The 20,173-nt window shown below is 40.6% G+C and overlaps 1 protein-coding gene across 1 annotated transcript in view; it reads left to right on the forward strand.

Moving 5' to 3' along the window:
* LOC126095583 (uncharacterized) overlaps positions 1–19,356 on the forward strand; it is a 56,972-nt gene extending 37,616 nt beyond the window's left edge. Inside the window, exons 2-3 of the mRNA XM_049910357.1 lie at positions 1,150–1,653; positions 19,093–19,356. Coding sequence (XP_049766314.1) covers positions 1,150–1,653; positions 19,093–19,356 — 768 coding nt within the window. The remainder of the gene's footprint in view (positions 1–1,149; positions 1,654–19,092) is intronic.
* The last annotated feature ends 817 nt before the right edge of the window (positions 19,357–20,173 follow it).

The following is a 20,173-nucleotide window of genomic DNA, read 5'->3' on the forward strand; positions in this document are numbered from 1 at the left end:
TCACCAGGAGCCGCAGGCTGCACGCTTCTTCACCGTCGTGGTTCAGATCGCAGGTGACAGCAAGCAGCTGCGATCCGACGTCCAAATCTGTGGCCCTCACCTCGGGGTGCCTCCAGCGTGTGTTGGGAGCCAACACGTCTGCCTGTGGCGTGGACCACCGCTGGCTGGCTGCGGACCCTGCACTGGTCTCAGAGGATCGAACCAGTGACCCGTCGTGGACTGGAGCACTGGCATCCCATCTGCTGCTGCGTGTAGCCGGTGGTGCGACATGCCCTGCTGTCTAGGAGAGCTGCCACACTTGAATGCTTTGTCAGTGAACTGTCACCTATTTATATGTGGTTGTGCACCTCTGTTTTGCTAAACGCACCACTCCGTGTCACGTACTCATAACAGGTTGGTCAGGGTGCCCCTTCTGCCTGTAACTTGCGCCATGCAAATCATTGCATTTACTCTTTTTAGTGGTTCGCTGGCCCTGTGGCCTCCATTCTACTTCGCAACCACTGGTCAGCGTGATTTACTGTCAACAGGCCCACGCCTGGCTGTAACTTGTGCGCTCCGAAATATTGCACCGAAACTGACTTTTCCTATCCCAAACGGTTGTGCCACTACAGATCTCTCATTATAGTATTTTGCATTTTCATCATGTAGATGAACGTAAATTATTCCAGTGGGGAGGGATGAGACTCTAAAACTGCGATTTTTATAGAAATGAATTGGTCTATTTTGTGATGTATCATGAAGGAGAAAATAAATTTTACAGAAAATAAAGAAAAAGAAACGAAAAATCACCTCTACTATAGGTGTATAAGAACTTTGTAATGAGTGAAAAGAGGGGCGGGGGTGTGTCTACATTCTAAGATAATTATTTCTGGTAATGTATTATATGTCAGACCAACAACATGTAAAAAGTTAGGATTTTTTTTTAATTGTTCAACTTGAATTCTCTCATCAACTTTTCATGAATGATCTTCGATGCAACTTAGCGTGTTTATCGTTCAGCATTCTGAATCACATCATTGCACAATTTTATTGATAAGTCTAGCGAAACAACAGTATTTCAGCATATGGCTGTGCAATATTATTGGCTGTCTAGGGAGCACGTAAAGGCTATGACTGTGTCAGCCGTAAAAGTTTGACGTTGGCGGTCAGGGCTGGGCGCTGCTGGTGGCGGGGTGTGCGCTGGACGCGGTGTGCGGCCTGCTGTGTGGCGTCCTGCCTGCCCGCCGCGGCGCAGCCGGCCTGGCGCAGCGAGTGCTGCAGCTGGCGCTGTCGGCGCTCTGCCTGCTGGTGTGCAGCGCTTTCCAGGGCTCGCTGACTGGCTACCTGGCACTGCCCGCCCAGCTGCCGGACATAGACACGCTGCGCCAGCTGCGACTGTCCGGCCTGCGAGTCTTATCTTTCCCGGGCACTGCAGACGCTTACCGCCACCTCGACCCGGACGACCCTCTGTTCGGGCTCGCTGACCGCCTGGTGGAGCTGGAGCACTACGGGCCCGTTATGGAGCGCGTCATTCAAGACAAGGTGGCGGCCATGAGCACCGCGGCCATCGGGCATTACTTGGCAGCGCTGCCCGAGTACACACAATCTGACGGTCGGCCGCTCGTGCACATAATGCGCGAGTGTGTTCTCAGTGCTGTGCCTGTCGTACACAGAGTGAGTAACTGCACCGGTAGCAGCAACAGCAGCAGCAGTAACAATCGTGGAGGTAGAATAAGGGGAGATGGCGCTACAGACCTGTACATTGTTTTGAAGCAAGTGGGAGGGGCCAGCCGCCATCTTGGATCCCCCATAACATTAGCAGACGAGTGTTTACAATTGTTTCTTGTTCGTTATTTCTGTCTTGTGCACGCGATATTTATTTTGTATAGTAAACATTACTCTGTTCTAGTGAACAACATAGCATAAGGAACGCAATTTCAAACGTTTTAAATGCATATTCGATACAGAAATCCGACACGAAAATATGACGCTTCTGGCCTCAGTACTGTACTTCCTTTTTCTTTATGCACTTCGAATAACCGAGAAGAGAAGTACACTCCTGGAAATGAAAAAAAGAACACATTGACACCAGTGTGTCAGACCCACCATACTTGCTCCGGACACTGCGAGAGGGCTGTACAAGCAATGATCACACGCACGGCACAGCGGACACACCAGGAACCGTGGTGTTGGCCGTCGAATGGCGCTAGCTGCGCAGCATTTGTGCACCACCGCCGTCAGTGTCAGCCAGTTTGCCGTGGCATACGGAGCTCCATCGCAGTCTTTAACACTGGTAGCATGCCGCGACAGTGTGGACGTGAACCGTATGTGCAGTTGACGGACTTTGAGCGAGGGCGTATAGTGGGCATGCGGGAGGCCGGGTGGACGTACCGCCGAATTGCTCAACACGTGGGGCGTGAGGTCTCCACAGTACATCGATGTTGTCGCCAGTGGTCGGCGGAAGGTGCACGTGCCCGTCGACCTGGGACCGGACCGCAGCGACACACGGATGCACGCCAAGACCGTAGGATCCTACACAGTGCCGTAGGGGACCGCACCGCCACTTCCCAGCAAATTAGGGACACTGTTGCTCCTGGGGTATCGGCAAGGACCATTCGCAACCATCTCCATGAAGCTGGGCTACGGTCCCGCACACCGTTAGGCCGTCTTCCGCTCACGCCCCAACATCGTGCAGCCCGCTTCCAGTGGTGTCGCAACAGGCGTGAATGGAGGGACGAATGGAGACGTGTCGTCTTCAGCGATGAGAGTCGCTTCTGCCTTGGTGCCAATGATGGTCGTATGCGTGTTTGGCGCCGTGCAGGTGAGCGCCACAATCAGGACTGCGTACGACCGAGGCACACAGGGCCAACACCCGGCATCATGGTGTGGGGAGCGATCTCCTACACTGGCCGTACACCACTGGTGATCGTCGAGGGGACACTGAATAGTGCATGGTACATCCAAACCGTCATCGAACCCATCGTTCTACCATTCCTAGACCGGCAAGGGAACTTGCTGTTCCAACAGGACAATGCACGTCCGCATGTATCCCGTGCCACCCAACGTGCTCTAGAAGGTATAAGTCAACTACCCTGGCCAGCAAGATCTCCGGATCTGTCCCCCATTGAGCATGTTTGGGACTGGATGAAGCGTCGTCTCACGCGGTCTGCACGTCCAGCACGAACGCTGGTCCAACTGAGGCGCCAGGTGGAAATGGCATGGCAAGCCGTTCCACAGGACTACATCCAGCATCTCTACGATCGTCTCCATGGGAGAATAGCAGCCTGCATTGCTGCGAAAGGTGGATATACACTGTACTAGTGCCGACATTGTGCATGCTCTGTTGCCTGTGTCTATGTGCCTGTGGTTCTGCCAGTGTGATCATGTGATGTATCTGACCCTAGGAATGTGTCAATAAAGTTTCCCCTTCCTGGGACAATGAATTCACGGTGTTCTTATTTCAGTTTCCAGGAGTGTATGTGCTATGAAGAGCATGCTTTCGTAATCCATTTCTATTCACTTTCATTGTGTTTGTGTCTATAATTGATAAACCTAGAACTCCAAAAGCAATGATTGATAGTTTAGAGGCGCCGATTTGTATTCGTTGCATTTTCAAGTCAAATGCAAATTTTAAATGCAACAAACTTAACTTATTTCCTGTGGTGTCCCATAGATGTATGCAGGGATGATATAAACAAGCCAGCTGTCACGTCAACAAAGTGAAAGATTCGTTAAATTACGAAGGAGAAGAACGATATTTAAGATTGCCAGGCCCATTTTAGTTTACACATCTGCTTTGTTCTTAAACTGTACCTACCAAGTTACATTCAGTGTGGCAAATAACAGCAATTTACGGGCTAACACGACCACACAGTGATTAATGTAATGATCTAAATAGCCTGGACTTAGATAGGGAACGTTGCTTTAACAAATATTTAACTCTTTGAGAGCTTACAGTTTAATTACTGTAACAGGTGTTCTACAAATTTTACTGATGATTTAATTAACTACATGTAGTTACATTACTTTTATATTAAATTATCGCATTTTAAAACATTAGTCCCCATTTCCACGCTATTTCTAGCCAGAACTTTACAGTTGCTTGGGAATAACCAAACACTGAAAACCAAGTGTATTTCTCACCTGCAGAGAGCTCTTCACGTTGGATTGATAGGAAATCTAAAATCAAATCACAGAAATAAAACCATACTGTAAAACTTTACAGTGCATCAGAATTTCAAGTATACGTAAGAAAATAGCGCTTAAATAAGTCCACTTACAAATGAAATGTGATTTGTTTAAACTTTAGACTACAAATGAATGATCAGTACACCCGTAAGCGACGCAAGCCGGCATTTTCTTTTTTATCAAAACACTTCACAGCTACATGGAATCAAACCACCAGAATCGAATATTTTGGGGTAGCTAACATGGCGGATCTCCACTTGGGTTGGCTTCAAGTTTGTGGCGTCATGACAACTCCTCTTACTTTTACCTCCATGGTAACAATAGTGTTTATCAATGACTCACTAATACAAGGATATTGGACATATCATGCTATTACAGATTAGGAACGAAAAACATTATTTACACTCTAACACAGACAAAAACTATGCATCATGGGGGAATTACCCAAATGGGACAGAATTCTGTAGATGGGATGTACATGTTTAGAGAAACAATGATTTCAGTTTCAGACAAAATTGGATGATTTACTCAAGAGAAAGAGCTCCACAAACTGAGCAAATCAATAATGCATTGGTCCATCTCTGGCCCTTAGACAAGCAATTGTTCACACTGAATGACAGAGTTGTTGGACGCCCTTCTGAGGGATATCGTACCAAATTCGGTTCGATTGGCGCGTTAGATAGTTAAAATCCCGAGCTATTGGAAAGGCCCTGCCCATAGTACTCTGAATGTTCTAATAAGGGGTCAGATCTGGCGATCTTGCTGGCCAAGGTAGGGTTTGCCAAGTTTGACAAGAACAAAGATAAGAAATACAGACTCTCGCTGCACACAGGCAGGCATTACCTTGCTGAAATGGTCTTTGAAGTTAGTTTGAAGTGGGACTTGTCACTGAAGACAATTCTACTCGAGTAAAGGACATTCCAGGCCGAAGACGTGTCTGGAGACACTCCATACAGTGGTGGGAAACCAACCTGAATGTTGCCTGCCTTATGGTGATGACCTGGGGTGCTATTTCTTTTCGTAACAGGACCCTTCGGTTGTCATCCTCGGCACACTTACAGCGCAGCGGTACTTCGACGATATTCTGTGCCCTATTTTGTTAACCTACATGGCAGACCACTCTGGGCTTACATTTCCCCAAGATAATTCCGGCCTACACACGGAAAGAGTTTCTGCTCTTGTCTGCCTACATATCAAACTCTACCTTTCCCAGCAAAGTCGCCGGATCTCACCCCAATTGAGAATGTTTGGAGCATTATCGGAAGGGCTCTCGAACCAGCCGGGGATTTTTGCGATTTACCTGGCTAACTGGACCGAATTTGGCACAGTATCCTTCAGAAGAACGTCCAACAACTCTATCAATCAATGTTAAGCCGAATAACTGCTTGCATAACGGCCAGAGGTGGACCAGTGCGTTATTGGCTTGCTCAATTCGCGCGGCTCTTTCTCTTCAATAAATTATCCACGTTTTCTGAAATTGCAATCATTTGTTTGTATGTACACGAACATCACCTCTACCAATTTCCGTCCCACTTAGATAATTCCTTTGTGGTGTGTCTTTTACTGTCTTAGAGTATATATACAGCATGAACACAGCTCTTCCGAGAAGATGTTAACAGTATATGCTGCGTGTCCCATTTGAAGATAAATTTGCTCCATTCACACCCAGTACTTACTGTTGAGAACAGTAATGCTCGCTTCACCTTTGTCTTCAAGATTGTATTCAGTGCTGATTATTTATTTTTCAGATTTGTTTTTCTAACAGTGTTAGTTATATGTTAACACTTAGGTTTACTGATGAAGAGCTGCCCGAAAAGAACTTTGTGTGTGGTTTCACTAAATGCATTGGAAGAATGGTACAACAGTACTACACTGAGCTGTTCCCACAGTGACCACAACGATATCACATTATTTTTACATCTGCACATAGTCTCCTACGAGAAACTAGATGCTCCTGAGTTTGAAAGATACTACCCATGCAAAATATAGCAGGACACCCTATGTGGAAGACCATGTGTTACACGTGAGTGATGTGCCTTCAGTAGCTAGTGCATTGCACAAGCCCTGAGCATAAACCAAACAAGTGTTCTGAGAAGCGTACATGAACAACAGTATTACTTGTATCATTCACAGAAAGTGCAACACTGCAGCTACCAGTCTTCCCACACCCAATGGAATTTGAAAATTTGGTTTCTACAGACACGTGCAGAAAACCAAAATGTTCCTGTTTTCATGTTCCTTACAGACGAACCCATGTTTAGGAAGTGTAGGAATGCCCGTTTATGGGCTGACAAAAACGCAAATGCGCCGATCAGTCGATCCTATCGACTCAGTTTCTCTTTGAACGTATGGTATGGTGTTGTCAATGAATCTGTGATTGGATCTTACACACTTCCTGACAGAATGAACAGAGACGTGCACAGATCGTTTTGTCAGATTTTGTGCCATCAGCCTGATAGAGTACCATCACACTTTGCATGCAATGTTAGGAACCACTTTGACATACAGTGTGGACAACAATGTGTTGCTCGCAGTGGTCCTGTTCTTTAGCCAGCTGAGTTATCAGATAGACTTCTTCTTCTGAGCGCTTATGAAGAGAATAGTTTAAGAAATTCCAGCCAATGGGTGCTTGGACATGGTGTTTACAATTGTCACAGCCTAGGAAGTAGTATGCCCAACTCCTGGGATTCTTGGGAGTGTAAGACAGTCGATGGAGCCTCATTGTGCACTCTCTCGTTATCATGATGGTCGACACTCTGAACGATACTTGTAAGGAAACTATTCTGCATTTGCTATGTTCTGTACTGTATACTGACAGAACAGATTGAATACATTGTGATAAAAGTGTACTTGGCTTCATCTTTGCATTACTGCATTGCCCTGTGTTGTGTGTTGTAGGTTTGGTGATTACGTATGACAGCCTTTTTCTCTGTTCTGAAAGTATTTTCACAAAAACAAAGGTAGCTGTGATAACAAACCAAATAAAACATAATTGCATTATTACTATGTAACAAATCACTGGAGACCACGAGTCCATTGTACCGAAATATGCAAAAAATATTCCGAAACACATCCAAAATTATGTTTGTGGAGTATTGGGATCACCCTGAATACAGAAATTTATGTATTTCCAGTTCTAGATTGACAAGGATGGGACAAGTAGCTGCCCACATCCTTAACCCTTTCGTGCTTTTTATTCATTTTTAGAATTTATTAAGGTACCTCAGCTGTTACAGAGTCTTATTTGGGTCAGAATTACAAATATGCCTTTGAATAATTTTTAACTTGAACCATTTTCTAAAAAAAAAAGTGGGATGCATACGTCCCACTGATCATTTCTGGAACCAATTTTCCTCACAATGAAGTTACTGCAAATTAGTGTAAAATTTATGAACAAGGCTTATTTGCACCAGTATTTAACGTTAATGTATTGGAAATTAAATGTAACTCATTTTTGCCAATATGCAAACCTGTGGTATATGCGTGAAATTTTGGAAAGCAAGGTGAAATACAAAGTGTCACATTACAGGATGAACAAACATGTTTTGTTCGTTTTTCAGTGTCTTTTGTGCTGCAGAACCTACACTGCCTCCTGGTCTTTTGCTCCTTGGGAACATGAGACCTGACATTCATAAGTCTTACTTCCTGCAGTGACACCTCTTTTGCTATAACAGAAAGCAGGTGATGGACCCTTCTTCATTCTTGATGAAAATCCATTTATCAACTGCCTAGCTAGTATCATTCGAAATGACAGCTGGTTTGCGTTTCGTATTGACAGTCAAAGTGCTGGCAATGGCTAAGTCAACAAAAAAATAAAATAATCGGTGCCACCATTTTACTGATCGCCTGCCAACCATATACCTTTCTTGTAACTGGTCAAAACGATTTACTCCACCCATAGTACTATTATAAACATGTACTACTTCAGGATATGAAATGCTGATTGTGGATCCATCTTTCAATTTTCTTTTGATCAATACAACATCTTTAGGATTATGTGCAGTGGAAAGGAGACAGACTGCTTTTCTATCTTGCCACTTAACAGCAGCAACACCACATTTGACAACAAATGTAAACTCTCCACGGTTTAGACTTGATAATTTACTCACCAAAAATGGAGGTAGGCCTTTTCTGTTTCCTCTGACGGAACCATAGCTATAAAGCCCCCGTTTTCTCAGTTCCATCATTAGTCTAAATGTTGAAAAGAAATTATCAAAAACCACAGTTCTATTGGAATTAAAAAATGGTTTACAGAGTTCCAGCACTACTCTTTCACACATTTGGCAATCTTTGAATTCCCCTCTACTGGCAGCAGATTTACCTGTGTAGACATCAAAATTTGAAATAAAACCTGTGTTTGCATCAGCAAGGCATCAGATTTTGTAACCTCTTTTTACAGGTTTCATGGGCATGTACTGTTTCAGTCTTGTTCTTCCTTTGAATGCAACCATTGACTCATCAACTGCAAGTGAAGTAGAAGGGTGATATACTCTCAAACAGTTTTTGTTTAGGGCTGAGATAAGTGGTCTGATTTTGTACAAATTGTCATAACCAGGATCGTTTGTTGCTGGCTGAAACAAATTATCATTGCAGTGAAGGTTCTCTAGTATTTTCTTATAGCGATCAAGTGTCATAACATTCAACACTGCATTTACATTTAGGTATGGGTCTGAGTTTCAGTAACTGGCTGCTTCTGGTAATTGATGAATACCCATTACTATGATCATATCCAGAAAAGCTTTTAGTTCCTGAACTGTGAGTTCCCTCCACTCTGCACTATTCTTATCTTTGGCATACAAATTTGTTTGGAAGCAGATCTGTTGCATCATCGAATCGTCAAATAATTTTTCAAAATACACAACTTCATTGTCTGCCAAAGCAACATTTACTGTTGGTTTTGGGTCGAACACTAAGGGTAAATTTAGTTCTTCAAAGTGAGTTACATCATCATCCCAGTGAGAATCTGTAAATTCACCAGTTTCATCATCTTGCTCAAAATTCACTCCACTTTCACTCGCAAAACTGATGTTTTCATCTATCAACGAATCTAGTTGCACATCGTTGTTGACAATCCGTTCCATATAATTGTGTGTCCATGTTTCTAATGGTGTGGAGTAGACAAATGATCATGAGATGAAAAAACTTCCTCTAGGTCATCATCGTCAGCTTCAATGCCCAATTCTTCTGGATTATCTGGCAGTGAAAATAAAAAATCCAGGACCTCGCTGTCTCACAGCTTCTGCATAAAGAACCATTAATATGTCTTAGTTCTAAACCACATACCATACTTTTACTAGCACAAAATGTTACATAAAAAAGATTTTTCTCTGAAATATAAGTCCTACAACATCCTAACATAAAGGAACTATAGGGTCATACAATGGTTACTGGGACACATGTGTCTCACTAATTGTAACTACGCTAAAAAAATATTTTAGAAGTAAAATACGTTTTAGAAAGTGTAGTTGTCATTTTTAAATATCTCAGAAATTGAAAATAGCAAAAATTCTTACTTCGGACATTTTTAGTAGTCAGAATGTGCCGAAAACTGTCTCGAGACACAAGAAATTGAAGTTTTGGTGCGGAAACTCACTCGACAACGCACTGCAACAGTCACAGCCTTCTATAGACCGAGAATTTCAGTGCCTCGATTTTTTTCCGAGTTCAGAAGAGCTGACAACAGATGGCAGGACTGAGCAGAAATATGCAATTCGCTTCCCCGTGTTTTAAATAAGGCACAAAATTAGTGGGACATATGTGTCCCAGCAACCACGGAAGGGTTAAGATAAGATCCAATCCAGGATTTGCCTGAAATAATTTAAAGAAACTATAGCAAACGTTAATCAGGATGGTGGACTTGGACTGGAGGCTCCATCCTCCTGAATATAAGGACAAAAAATGGCTCTGAGCACTATGGGACTTAACATCTGAGGTCATTAGTCCCCTAGAACTTAGAACTACTTAAACCTAGCTAACCTAAGGACATCACACACGTCCATGCCCGAGGCAGGATTCGAACCTGCGACCGTAGCGGTCACGCGGTTCTCGACTGAAGCGCCTAGAACCGCTCGGCCACAACGGCCAGTCTATTACAACAGTCTATTTACAACAGCTCAACTTCATTTGGTATCTACCTGGAATACAATGTTTCTTTTTTTATTATACATTAAAGAAGGTATTCCATAAAGTAAAAAGCTAGGGATTAAACTGACTATTCATTTCTCAACAGCAGTCACTGCACACATTATCAGGTGAAATTTAGACCAGAATGATGATGTTTGGTTTCTGTTTTGTGTACTGTAATATCCTATTTGCTTTTTTGGAAAACGTAGCATCCCTGTATAATGAATGAGATATTCAGCTAAGAAACAGGATAAGAATTTAGTGTTACCCATTGCAGACATTGTTGTAAAGTTCAGAAGTATCTAAATAAATAAAAATATGACTGATTTACTCAGTTTTGAATAATAAGAGCTGTGCAGAGGTAATAATGAATCATAATAGAAAATTTTACTGTCATAATTTGACTTGAACTGTCCTAATTTGAAAGCAAAGCTGCAATGTAATAATAATTAATTGCTGTAATGTAAAGGGAAGTCTTTCATACTCTTAAAGTTAACAATCTAACTGCAAGAATTTGGAACAGTATAAACTGCCTGAATAATGAATTTTGACATAAAACCTATGGTAATTAGTTTTGCAAAACTGATCACAGATCCCAGAACTAAAAGTGATACGCAACACAGAAAATCTAACTGTCTCTGAATGTCATCAGTTGGCCCTGATTGAATAAAAAAACCATCAATTTAGTTAGTCGTTACCTCTATTCTACACAAATCTGGATAACGTGTTGCAGTACTGCTCTGTCTTGCCATGAGTTCTCTGTTAGTTGCAAATCGGAGTATACTTGTGGAAAAAAACATGACTGATTAAAAATTGTAAGAGAAACGTAAGTGAAAAACGAAATGTGGACGTCAGTGTTAACACAAAGTTTTTTTGTATACTGTGAAAAACTGCTCAAGGCTGATTTTAAATTTAATAAACGTCTTAACGTCCAAACAATACACTTTCCTGTCCTTCAAAATAGCACCTTTCAATACAATAACCAAGTTAGTCCACTGCAGCAGCAATAGTAAAAAAAAGTAACATCAATATAATATTTACCTCTGACATTCCACTTCTGATATACACTTAGTTCCATTAAACTTCCTCCTTCACAAATCAGTTTCTGTTACAATCTTGATGTAATCATGTTTGTTAAATATATTGATAAATTGAGGTTTCACATATGAAACATGACATTGCCATTGCTTACTCACTGTAACACAGCTTAATATTATCTGCCTGCTGTGACTGCACACACACCGAAGTTAATAACCTAACTTCTGCGATTGAGCTTTACAATATCACTGCTCGCTTACAATCGATTTAGATACCAAAATCATACATGACACCTATCATTACCCAACGGTCCAGTGGACCATAATTTCATAGGCGAGGTGAGGTCAGTGACATCGCTGAAACTGGGAAATTATACTTTACAGAAACAATTCTGAGAGAAATATGTAGAAAGGTGAGTACAAAAGTTTAAAGATACAATACGAATACACAGGTAATAATAATATATGTGCAAATTATTGCTGGACATAAACAGCTTCACAACTGAAAATAAATACAAATCATTGCTGGATATGAACATATCACTACACATATCGTATTTGCAAAATTTTAGGATACACTCACAGTAGTGCACACTGCATTACGTGTGTAGACGTTTAGTGTAGAGAGAAAAATAGAAGTGGTAGAATACATATATGTACTGCACATAGTAGTGTCCTAAACACAAAGAACACGTTTATCACCATCATAGGTTGCAACACTCATGTGTACTAAATAGCACAAAAACCGTTCTCAGTGCAGTAAAACTTGCAATTAGCTGCCAATCATAAGTGCATAGGCAAAGTATATGACACATTGAGGGAAAATGTTGCAGTCCCACAGACAATGACAGTATAAATATTATTAGAAAAGCACAGTAGACAATCTTGCAGTCCCACTGGCACAGACATCAGAAATATTGGTATAACAGACCAGTGCAGGACAACCTTGCAGTACCACTGGCACTGACATCAAAAAAATTTGGTATAGGTAGTAATGAGGAGGTAGCAATCTAAGAATGTGCTAAAAAATAGTCTATCCACACTGTAGCAAGAACCTAACTACTCACTGCAAACATGCCTCCACGAGAACATCCACAGTGTGTATAACCTTAAGTGCAGTACAGGCTAATCACAAGCCAGGGTATATGAGTCTACAGTCTCTGATCAAATAAAATGCTCCCAATGAAAATATTCAAATATCTGTGCAGAGTGGTGCAAATAAAGTAAAATACTTCACACAAAACAAGAGGGTATGTCCAGGCAATGAAATACAATGGTGAACAAGTATACACATTACATCGAGAAACAAAATAAGAAATATATTACCTTAAAGAGCAAAAAAAAACCAGAATACAGCACATTTCAACACCAACGAAATGGCTTAAAATCAAGCAAAGAATTGAGGTATCGATATCAGCAAGAAAAGAGGATACATAAAGTCTAATATGTCATAGTATATACTAATTGCATGGGAATACAGTTCTATAAAATCGTTGTTGTATACATTCAGAAAAGTGTGCAAACATAGGTGCTGTAATGACAAGACACTTTCCATATGATTGCAATAACATCTCTATGTTAACGTAAAAATATTTAAACTAATATCTAGGCTTTCACTGCAAAGTGAACATACACAAGGGGAAACAGGAGCTCCATTAACTATGGGAACAAATAGGACATGAGGAGAAAAAGGGAAGTTTGTAGAGTCACAAGACCTATGTACATGTAATTCTGCAATACAGGTTTACAACATCACTGAACGCTTAAAATCTGTTCAGGTTCTAAAATTATACGTGACATCTATCAAGTTTTCCAGAAAAAAACGTTATAGTGCGATTTCGTGAAATACATTTATCTTTCATATATTTCAGGTCCAGGCTCTTCCACAGGCACAAGTTTCTAGTTGCTCTTCAAATTTTGAAGTTGGTCCTTTGTCATGAAGGCTATGAGAAAGTTAACAGTACTAACATCTGCCTATGCAGGGGAGCTTAAAATGGCGGAGATAGCACGTTCAATCCCTGGTGATGAATATTTGGTCAGCAAAAAGATGAATAAGATACATTACAAAAATCACACACAAAGGTACACTAATAATAGTTATTTAATTATTAACAAACTGGATAATATGGGATTGTACACGCTTCATAAACACACACACACACACACACACACACACACACACACACACACATATATATATATATATATATATATATATATATATATATATATATATATATATATATATATACATACACTATTTAAGGACAAATACATAGTGTATTGGATGAAGGTATATTTAACTTTTAGTAATTTGATTTACCTTTTGAACTGTTTATAAACTCTTTGAGCGTCTTTTCTTTGAAGCATTCTGTTATTTTATTTTTAAAGACATTCTGTGATCATAATGTGATTTTTAAGATAAAATTTTAAGAAAAAACTCATAACACCAATGTTTTTTCTTACGTCTGTTTACAGGTATATCTGTCTTTATTACTTTTTAATGTACAAACTACCTTAGTATGAGGAAGTGACATAATTGACAAATCGATACATGACAAGTGCAGAGTGTCTGTAAGTTCTCATTTCTTGGTTGCTTCCTGTCCTGCTTTGTTTGCTAATGTTTATGCCTGTGTCTTTTTCATCTATGCACAATAAAGTGGAGTTCATTACACCATTACTGCTTTATATGTAGGGGATAGAGTCCCCACATAACTGATGACCCCAAAGAAGAAACTGTGCTTTCGTAAATAGATTCATTTGCCACGATTCACATAGATACATATTGTCACGATTACTGCACATAAGCTCCTGTATGCCACTGACAGCACCATCCACGACATTAAAAATGATTTCTCAAGTTTTCCAGCTGGTACAAAGATTTTCAGTGTGTTAGATTGCAAAAAGGCTTACAATCAGATTCCAGTGCCATAGAAAGATGTACCTAAATTTGCAACAACAACACTGTGAGAACTTTTTGAGTGTTTGGTTCTGACTTTTGAGCTTAACAATACAGCCCAAAGGTAGCAACGTTTCTTAGATTGTGTTTTAAGGGGCCTAACAATTTGTTACACTTGCCTTGATGACATTCTCGTATTTTCTGAAAACATGCAATTGCACGAACAGCATCCACAGGCAGTGCGACAAGGACTGACTAACCATATAGCTACACTCAATGAGGACAAGTGCATCATTGATGAACCTGTCGTTACCTTCCTGGGCTACAAAGAGTCAGCACACGGCATCGCACCATTACTTGGCAAACTGGATACCTCACAAGCACTCTCTCAGCCACAAAATTTTCAGGAACTTCACAATTTTCTAGGAAATGCAACCATAAAAACGCCTCTTGCTAACAGGCCACAAAAGATGAGGCAAGTACCCCCCCCCCCCCACTACAAAATATGACCAGAACAGTTATAGTGATGACATCCCAACCCTTATCATAATATGAGGCAGACTAATTTCCAACGTCTCGCACATAACAGGGATCTTTCCTTAGTCCGAAAAACCTCATTCCTCCTGCGTGAATTCCAATGTATTGCATTTTCATTACAAAATAACATCCTTGAGCGAGATATTAATTTGGAAAAGTACAAACTAAGTGTGGCAGGCTGAAAGTCGTTGGTCTTTGGCCCACAAACATCAGTCTAAATCCTTGTCAAATCTTTTCTAATGTGGTGTATTGTTGATGGCGATACTTGAAGTTCAGCTGTTCTTTTGCGAATGGACTTCGTTGCAGGATGCTCAACTGATTGATAGCAACATGAATTTCCTCTCGCGTTTTCTTACGTCCACTGCGATTGTTTGTACTTTCTGCGAACGTGGGTGCAACTGCACACACACACGTCGATAATCACTTTGCAGCAGTGTAATCACAATGAGAGTATAGTGTAACTGCATCAACACACATTAGCTGTGGCTTCACAACTGAAGCAATCCAATTCTGTAACAAAACAATACAGTACTGAGAACAATGCTTCTCATCAGCTTAAAAGCAAGGATATCAATAAATAATTGTGTAGTTCCCATATGGCACAAAGTCAGGAGGGGTACAAGGGCTTCTCAGGACCCAGTACAAGGTGTGTCATGTACTGAAATTCAAGACATGTGCCTGAAGGTTTTCTTCTGCTGGATAAAAAGAATTCTGGCACCAGGAGAATTACCTCAAGAAAGAATATAAGTTACACTGCAATGAAATAAAGCGTAATATGAACTAAGCTACAGTTTTTTTTTTTTTAAATACTTGTGCTTAGTGTATAAGCTATGTACTTCTCTGTGCACATATGTTGGTGGTTGGTGTGCACCACATATACAGGAAGTTACAAAAAGGTACGGCCAAACTTTCAGGAAACATACCTCACACACAAAGAAAGAAAATATGTTATGTGGACATGTGTCCGGAAATGCTTACTTTCCATGTTAGAGCTCATTTTATTACTTCTCTTTAAATCGCATTAATCATGGAATGGAAACACACAGCAACAGAACGTACCAGCGTGACTTCAAACACTTTGTTACAGGAAATGTTCAAAATGTCCTCCGTTAGCGAGGATACATGCATCCACCCTCTGTCGCATGGAATCCCTGATGCACTGATGCAGCCCTGGAGAATGGCGTATTGTATCACAGCCGTCCACAATACGAGCACGAAGAGTCTCTACATTTGGTACCGGGGTTGCGTAGACAAGAGCTTTCAAATGCCCCCATAAATGAAAGTCAAGAGGGTTGAGGTCAGGAGAGCGTGGAGGCCATGGAATTGGTCCGCCTCTACCAAATCGGTCACCAAATCTGTTGTTGAGAAGCGTACGAACACTTCGATTGAAATGTGCAGGAGCTCCATCGTGTATGAACCACATGTTGTGTCGTACTTGTAAAGGCACATGTTCTAGCACCACAGGTAGAGTATCCCGTATGAAATCATGGCAGTGAATCGAGGAAGTGCAGTACATACTGACGAAACTAAAATGAGCTCTAACATGGAAATTAAGCGTTTGCGGACACATGTCCTCATAATATCTTTTCTTTATTTGTATGTGGGGAATGTTTCCTGAAAGTTTGGCCATACCTTTTTGTAACACCCTGTAGATTGAGTGACTCATAGATGTCTACAGAAATCTACTCAACAGGTATCAAAATTCTAAAATTGCAGTTTTAGATGTGTTTGGACTAATTGGAAAACGTGTCGTGCCCCAAGTACTATTTTGATGGGAAGTGTAGAAAACCAGTTATACTTCAAACAATTCATAATCATCGACTTGGTACTTTAAAGGTAAATAAGTTTGATACCTAAATAGTATGCATATTTCAATAGCGTGTTCAGTTTTTTGTATTACTAATATGCACATTGAAACTAGTGTTTTTGTGTAAGCAGTCTGAAATAGTATCATCATATGATTACTCATAAGGTAAAGAATAAGCTATAAAATATAAGTAGAAAATGTTCACTAAAACTTGTAGAAATGCTGTTGAATACCAACAGTAATAAACGACAAAAAATTCCACTTTAAAATTCCTTGAAGCGAAGAAAGAGCGAATAAATTAAAAAAAAACACTCAAGTTTAATTACTTCTATAACACATCGTTTACTTATGAAACTTCACATCTGATAATGGTAATGGCTTTATTTCGTTATTTCCTTGCTTCCTATTTGTGACTGAATTTTCTCATGCCGAGAAATCAGAAGAAGCGATCTGTTGTATGTGGTAAACAACTTTTTAAAGCAAAATCTATCGAAACGATTTGTTTGTAAATAAACAAATACTTATGCGAGCTTGGCTTTAGGAAGTTTTTACTTTCAGTTTTCAATGTAGACTGACATAACTAAAGCTGAGTAAAATGTATTTTTAAAGTTACATTATTTGACTTGATTGGAACCCGAAATCCAGGGCCGGCGTTCGGCTAGTTAAATGTGGGAAATAGCCAAAAACCACCTTCAAGTAAGGCGGTAGAGCCGATTTTCAACAGCCTAGAAGTGAGCCAACACAGTGCTCGTCTCTTCAGTTTGCCACGCTATTGTGGAGTCATCTGTTCTCTCTTGATGTGAAAGAGGAACTTTGACAAACACCTATGCTTCCAATTATTGCTTACAGCGATGTTATCCTGCAATGCCATTCTTAGGAAAGTTCACAGCGCCTAGAACTGATTATGAATGACTGTGTTCGTTGTATCTCTGATGCTCGACCCTTTGATCACATTTCGCCATCATATGCACAGATATTCTGGCTGGGTGCAGACAAGCATAGAGATTTCCATACCCCCTGTCGTCTCTACTGTCTTATCAACGAACACTGCACCTCTTATCTCTCCTCGACCTTAACGCTCCTATCAGAGTAAAATCCTTTCTGTCTCACTCCACCGTTCAGCCACTTTCTCGAAGTTTTTCCCAGTAGCAGGAACCTGACTTAGGACTAACCTCCCAAACCATATTAGAGAACTGAGTAACATCTACAGCTTCAGAAGACAGTTAATGACGCAGGTACTAAAGCAACAAAAACGATTACCATTGTCCCTGTATGCACTCGTTACCATTGTACATCTGTCTTTCCAACCAGATCTTCCTCATTTCCCAGTATTCTTTGCCAATGCAGCCTCCTTATATTTCCTTTCCCCAGAACACGCTATATCAGAAAACATATATTTTGTACGTCTACAAATTGTTTTTGTGTTTGCCACTATCATTATAGTTATTATTGTCATTATTATTACTATTATTATTATTATAACTATCAGTGGCAGCAGCTGCAGTAGTACAAGTACTGCCACCGTTAACTGTGTTAGTCGATAGTCAATATTATTTACTCACACTGCCATTTGACACTCGGATCATTTTAACACTATTTGACGTATTAAAATCATTGTTTCTTGGGTAAGTATGGTGTAAAAAAAGGCACAGTATATGTGAAACCCTGGTCCAATGTAAGAGAGGGACTGATGGACATCAAATTAAATAAAAAATAAAAATAAATGGAATGCAAAATTCATAGCTCTATAACTGCATTTTAAGTTGTGTTGTATCCCATAGAGATCAGAAGGCTCCGATCCCTGGAGAGGAGATCTTTACATCCTCGAAATTTCATATTTTCCCCTCTTTCTACCGCAGAAAATGGTATCATCTTTTTTTGGTTAGTGTATTCAGCTCTCAAGATCTAGTACAAGATATATGCTCACCAGCAGTATAGCATGGTCGTATTCCTCAGAGCACTGCAGTAGTTCTGCCATGTGACACCGAATGTGTATTCAGCAAGCCATCATGGGTCTTTCTCGTTCCCAGACAAACAGTAAACTACTTTTGTGATTCCATTGTGCAGAAAAACTAGAGAGCGTCCTCGTGGGGGTCTGGTATGGATGGAAGGCACGTGTACTCCTGCCACGATTAAGTTTTCCTGGGAATTGACCTCGAAATCCTGACGCCAGTGAATCTGCAGTTCGGTAAGGGCTGTGTGAGGAAGTGACAGAGGAAAGATTGAGGACACTGTTTCACTTCAGTTATGTAAAATTTCTCATTCATCTCGACTGAAGAACAGCACCGAAACCACCACCGCATCTAGGGATCTGCATAATATTCCATGAACAGAATGCCAACAAAAAAAAAATTCAAGTTAAGTAGCGACCGCTAAAAGTCACAGTATACCCCGTCGGGCTCGACATTTTTAAACCCTCAGATCAGTAGAGTCGCAGATAATCATTGCTAGAAATGCAGGAGAGTTCTGTAACGAATAAGAAAGCTGTACAGATCCCCAGGTAACTTCTGTGTGTGTTGCAGATGACGCCGGGTTGTCCGTTCCTGGAGCGCTGGAACACGCTGCTGGGCCGCGTTGCGCAGTCAGGCCTCCGCTCCAGATGGCAAAACGCTGTGTCCCTGAGAAGGCGTCCAACACACAGTGCGGCGCCCAACGGCGCCACTGTGCTGCGGTTGCACCACCTCACAGGCGCCTTTCTCACTCTCGCCATTGGTTCTACAATTGCTGTTCTTGTCTTCTCCATCGAGGTCATAGTCCATCGCCTCCAATATGCATCTGCCCGTTAGCTGCGAAACTACCCACGTTTCCAGTTATTCTTCATATATGTCATGAAAATAAAGCCGGTCCTTTTAAAATTATTTACGTTGTCTCTCTTACTAAGCAAGATGTGAAGTCAATTCGAATTACAGAAAAGTGCTGCACTGCAAATTTTCAAAAGAATAAACATTTATTTCCTTACGCTTTTCAAACAACGTGTACGGATTGAATTGCTTGAGGTATAACACTCCTTTACAGAATTGTTGAACAAAAAATTAAGTCACTATTGTTTTGTTCTTAGAATGATTAAAAATTCTCTTATTAATGACACAGTGTTACCTTCCTACGTTTCTCTCATGCATAGTGCATTACGACATGGATTCATACTTTGAGAAAATACTAGTCTGGCTAAACACTCGTTTCTGCTGCAAAAGACAGCAATAAAATAATCAAAGAGGTGACATACAGAGAAACATGTAAGAATTTTTTCAGGGAACTGAAAATCATGACCCTACCACGTATTTATATCTTTGAAATTATATGTATTCTGAAGGCATGTCAGGAACTTTCTGTGTACAACAGTCTAGTACATAGTTACAAAACAATAAATAGATAAAATTTTCATATAGAAATAAACACAAAAGCTATGTATAAAAAAGCGCCCGTTATTAGCCAAAAATCATTTTTAGTTTACTATCAAAGGAAATAAAAAGAATATAGGTGTCCACGTCTTTAAAAAAGAAATGAAAAATCGAATTAGCAAGAAATTTCTTAGTTTCAATGAGCAGGTGAATCATCATTATTCATAACAGAACAGCTTATTTTCTTCATTGCAGTGAACTGCTC

The sequence above is a fragment of the Schistocerca cancellata genome, chromosome 8 (genome assembly GCF_023864275.1).
Source record: "Schistocerca cancellata isolate TAMUIC-IGC-003103 chromosome 8, iqSchCanc2.1, whole genome shotgun sequence".
NCBI classification, from domain to species: domain Eukaryota; kingdom Metazoa; phylum Arthropoda; class Insecta; order Orthoptera; family Acrididae; genus Schistocerca; species Schistocerca cancellata.